This window comes from Eptatretus burgeri, chromosome 15, assembly GCF_056783735.1.
Source record: "Eptatretus burgeri isolate ZD-2024b chromosome 15, Ebu_testis_v1, whole genome shotgun sequence".
NCBI lineage: Eukaryota > Metazoa > Chordata > Myxini > Myxiniformes > Myxinidae > Eptatretus > Eptatretus burgeri.
Window position 1 is genome coordinate 70,724,507 of NC_140975.1, and position 5,305 is coordinate 70,729,811.

The 5,305-nt window shown below is 45.8% G+C and overlaps 1 protein-coding gene across 3 annotated transcripts in view; it reads right to left on the bottom strand.

Annotated features, from left to right (window-relative positions):
* Positions 1–1,239: 1,239 nt before the first annotated feature.
* Positions 1,240–5,305, bottom strand: part of URI1 (URI1 prefoldin like chaperone) — a 36,272-nt gene continuing 32,206 nt past the window's right edge. For 2 of the 3 annotated variants that reach the window (XM_085856873.1, XM_085856871.1), the window contains exons 8-11: positions 4,885–5,110; positions 4,500–4,654; positions 1,591–1,807; positions 1,240–1,429 (exon numbers count right to left, since the gene is read on the bottom strand). In XM_085856873.1, coding sequence (XP_085712999.1) covers positions 1,292–1,429; positions 1,591–1,807; positions 4,500–4,654; positions 4,885–5,110 — 736 coding nt within the window. In that variant the 3' untranslated portion in view covers positions 1,240–1,291. The remainder of the gene's footprint in view (positions 1,430–1,590; positions 1,808–4,499; positions 4,655–4,884; positions 5,111–5,305) is intronic. The other variant, XM_085856872.1, reaches the window with a different exon arrangement.

Sequence of the window (5,305 nt, forward strand, 5' to 3'; positions counted from 1 at the left end):
TTACACCAAAGACTTAAAAAAATGGTTCCTTGCTCGACATTTAAAAATCAAAGATCACGGACAAACAATCATAAGTGGGTGACCAGGACACTGGCTTGATGGGATGAACACTAATGGAGGAGTCCTCTCACATTGAAGTTCCTTGTGAGGGAATTTGCATATATAACATGTATAACTTACCCTTACACTCACCTCCAAGCTGTCGAGCATGGGTTCAAATCCCGTCACAACTAAAACTGCCATCCCGGTGTTTCGCAGGCAGAGTGATTCATCAACGTGCGTGCCGTCGCTCGAACGGACGTTAAACGGATCCACGGTGTGTTTGTGGTGAGGAACCAGGACAAATTACGAACCTTGCTCCAACCTGCAGGAGGCACTGCATGAGCAGCACAGCCACAGCCACGCAAAATGGAGGGGACCAGCAACCGTGTGCTGCTTCTGAAAGAAAGAGACTTTCCATAACCGCGTATGTAATAAATGTATAGATTCTGGGTTCGGAGTCGAAACTTGGGAATGTTGGTTAAATAGAAGTATATGAAATAGGAGGGTGGATTGGTCGACGAGAATCCCAAGGTGATGCAACGCATGCAGGGAAACATTGTACAGAACCATGATGAGCAATTCTGTAAATATGGAGAACGGTTTAAAACGTTTAACACATGGAATAAGGAACCAAGGAAAGTGGGGAACGACGCTCCATGCCGGCACCGTTTTGAGAGATTACACGTTTGCACTGTGGTGATAGATTAGCCGGCACCGTGCCTGGACTGTGGTGATAGATTACCCCTGCTGGTACCACGGTGGCAGATGCCCCATGTTGGCATGCCAGAAACAAGGCAAAGCAGTAATGGCCAGTTTAAGTTGATCAAACCACAACAGAATGACATCACTTCAAAAGTTGACACAAAAAATGCGCCACGTTAGTTTATGAACGAAATTCGTTAACGATCATGTTACATGCGCAAACAGCGTGACGATGTGCATCTTATGTTCACCTCTTTATAGCGGGGCACAGCCTTCTTGTGGCTCGGCTACATCCTGTCCAATCACCGGCCATCCGGTGAGGCATGGCAGTCTTTCAAGGCGTCGATGTGAAAAATGAGGAGACGAGTAAGAATGAAGGAACGTTGGATCGGAGAAATACTTTCATACTTGAATGATTAACTATCCTCGTTTGGAGGTTCATCGTGGTGTGCCTTTAAAAATGTAACTGCTGTGACAAACAATAGCAAAAAGAGGAATGATTGAAGTGCATTTTTAATGCCGTTTGAACATCCTCAAGTGAAAAACGTTAATGTGCTTTCGTGCGCGATGCTTTGAACTTGGACACAGGACGTGAAGGAGCTTCAGTCTCTTCGGCAGTTTGCATCATCGAGACCGGCGCGGTTGCGGTAAGCGGAGACCTCTCAACCACGGTTCCAGAGAAAGGCTGTGGAACACCGAGCGCCACATCAGAGTTTTTCTGCACCCATATTGCTCACCTTGCAAAAGGAAAAGCTTTTTTCATTTTAATACAAAGTTGGGCCTCACAAATGAGTGCACTAAAGTTGCTCCAAATTGCTACTACAGTTATTCTGAGCAGGTACTTACAGAGGGTCTCCCAGGTGTGGGGAAAGACTTAGGATTCCCTGCATCCTGGGCACTGCCCACTGGTTGCTCATCACGTGAGCCAACCCACGGTGGGTCCTTGCTCCGTTCCGAGACGTCCATGGACCCGGCATCGTTGCACTCGCTGCTCTCGCGGCTCCGACTTTTCAGGATCGACTTGCGTGGAATGGAGGGGCTGGGTGGACACGTGGACACAAGGCTGTTGCAGTAAGAAAAAAACAAAATAAAATAAAAAAAACAAGAAAATGAGGTTGTCAGGACCGAAAAAGAGGTTGTTTGTGGCGAAAGCAGATTCTTAAAGCCACCATTATCGAGTTGATATTTAAAGACTGGAGGTTCACAAAGCACAACAGTAATAACAACGGGGTCAGTTTCACTTAAGATTGGCATTATTTCTTACAACTTGTCTGAGCCAAACATGTTGATAAATGCACAATTTTGCTTCAAAATGTTCTCCAGATTATGGACTAATGGGGGTGAACACAACCAAGTGAAGGGACAGTAGTAGAGGTGACAAGTTGTCCATCTTATTTTCCTGACATTTGACTTGTGCATTCATGGTATGCTGCATTTCCCTTTGTTTGTTTCATTTCTCCACAAATGGAAGTACGTGAACGCAAGTGACGTGAAAAGTTTCAGTTAATCTATGAAGTTAAATTATTTCATGGACTTTAAAAAAGTTAATTACGTTGCACACTCGGTTTCACTCGGAGCCAAAGCTCTGAGCTACTTATACCGCTCTCTGCAAAATGGTGGTGCAACATTGGATGGCAGAGGTTATATTTGTCTTAAAAGAAGGCAAAATATTGTTGCGTCAACGGCTCGACCAACGTCGAGCTCGTCGCCGAGGGAGGTTAAAAATCCCATGATGTACTGAACGATTTGAACTGCTGTGTCGACATTGTGAATTATGGCGGACAACGAGCGGGCGGGTCATGAGGAGAAACACGAGAACCTTAGTAGCCCTTGTAAAACAAACGGGTTTGTTCCCGAACCAAATCGATAAATCAGGGGAAGATTGGCCCGACGAAAGGAATGCGATGGCGGGTTTGGAGAGAAAGAAGGGAATGCAATGAATAAATGATGATACACAATGAGGTAAAGAGAAATCAAAATAAACTAAGGCGCCTCGCTCCAGATTTAATCACAGACGGGAAAGAGACAAAACCGGGGGACTCAGCTCTGGTGGTGGTGGGTGGAAGGATGGGTGCAGGGCAGCAACAAGCAGGCAATGGAGGACGACAGGCAGGACGATGAGCAAGTAGCAAGCAGATAAACCAGCACAAGAGAGGGCAAAGGCAAGCAACAGGACGATTCAGAACTCGAAGGTCCTCAGACACACCCAACTGCCCAATTATCTCCTCCCTCTTCTCTTTGGGCAATGCTCCACTCCTTCGAGACGATCCATAGCACCTCCTCTTGCTCAAGAGGCGACTCAAGCTCCACCCTTCTCTTCGCGTCTTGCCAAATTTTCCCATGCCCCCCCTCCCCCCCCCCGGTAGAGGTTTACAAAGAGGTTATATGTACAATATCTTTAACATAATCCCCAATTAATTATTACCATGCACTACCACCTGTATGGTGCACATTCAAACAAGACGATCATTAAGCTGACATGTCCCTACTTATTAGATCAAGATGGGCTAACTACTTGAACACGGACCATGCTACTCGATGGTAATATCTATCCCCCCCCCCCCCCCCACAAACGTAACAATATGTCTATTTTAAATTGTGTTACTCCATGAAGATCTGTATTAAATGTACTTCATTCATTTCCAGATGTTTGTTTTTTGTGTACAATGTCGAGGCTCATATGAGAGCGAACACACAGAACGTACAACAAGGGGAGCAGGAGATAAGAGAGGTGGGAGAGGGAAGGACAAAACAGTGGGGAACATAGACATTAGGAGATCTGTGGAAGGGAGAGGGATGGGGTGGGGTACATGGGGAAAACAAGATGGACACGACAGGGACTTTCAGGAAGGAAAGCAGGGAATTTGAAGGGGGTGTGGGATTGGGATTGAAGAGAGTGTGGGAGTTTGTTCCAAAGGCGGGAAAAAAAAGAGGAATGAAAGAATTAAGGTGAGCAGTGATTTGGGAGGGGGGGCGAGGACGGAGATGAGACAGAAGAAGACAGAAAGACCACCGACCTTCCTGCGGTGAGAGAGTGAGAGACCCAAAGACTCGGCCACACTGCAGGAGATACCATTTGACCCTAAAAAATGATCCTCCTGCTGTGTTGAGACAGATTAAACGTTCAGAAGTGATTAAACATGCCCCCTCACCCCTGCCATTTCTCCCCTATTAATCTCAAATAGTTTTCCTTTGTCATCTGTTGATATGTTTCTTTTATAAATCGTTGTGCAGTTCCATAAAGCAGCGATTACGTAGAATTAAAAGAATCACTTTTATCTATCATTTTACATTTCGGCACCATTCCGTTATTAACGTTGCATGAAGAAAAACAAAAGGCTCAAGGTGTGAGATAACCATCACAGCTCAGCTCAAACACCGCGATTGGTTGAAATTAAACCCCTGGATAGCTAAAGCGGTACATAAAGAGGTTGCCGCGATAGGTCAAAACTCACGATATTTTAGGGTTACTGTCTATAAAGATTTCTCATTTGCTCAGTGTTGCTGTTAGTACGCTTATATGCAACAACAATTTATTAATCGATATTGCTTAATGGAGAATCGTTCAGAAAAATCCAATACAAGACGCACCATGTGATTGTTTTTGGTCACAGCAAGGCCAGACCACCTGGGTGTCCAAGGCTGTTTTACCAGACATAGTCCATATGGTAAAACTGCTCTGTGCACAAGTACCCGAGACCCGCTTCACAGCACAAATTTAAAAAAATAATCTCATCTTCACACTCCGTATTTACCGATGCACGTCCGCAGGAGTACACACTCTGGGAATTGCTTCTGCAGTTTCATTGCCGCCGCCACCTCCGCTGCTGCTACTGCTGCTGTTGTTGCGTCTGCGTCTGGGAGGTCGTCCGAATTTCAGCATTGTATTCCGGCCAGTGTCGATTCTCACCTGGAGGAGGGGAATGGGTAGGGGAGGAGACAAGAGGGAAATGCGAGGGAACGAAGTGGGCACGTTGCCGGACACGTATCGCTACAGAATACTCAACATTATTGTATCTCACGAGTTCACACAAGCGGGATACAGGCTCACGTTCACATCGTGGTGAAATGTCGGGATTCAAACCAGTGACCTGCTCATTACCGTCACAGTGAAGAAGGTACAAAGAATCACTGGCACACCTTCTTGGGTTCCACGGTGTGCGTGAAGTAAATTGTCGGTATTTCTTCGGAATCCGACTCGTCGTTCGTAGCAGGCGCCAGCAATGGCTCTTTTTCATCCTGTGTGACCGTGCGCTCAAGGTCGATCTCTCCTCGTCTTCCATTCAGGACAGATTGCCCACTTAAAGCCCCTTCCCTTGGGCGTTCACTAAACTCTGCATTACGCTGTGTATCGCATAGACTGTACCTGTGCAAACGGATAGCATCAACCATTTACTTAATCACCGTTACTCCTCAACGGCACAAAATACAAGCAGGAGCTGAAATCGGTTTAAATAGTAAGAGCGAACAATTTAGGTTAAGTACAGTCAATCCTGTTAGTAAAACTCCAACAATAGAATTCTCATTGTTGAATGCAAACACCTGTACAACTTGATGAGCA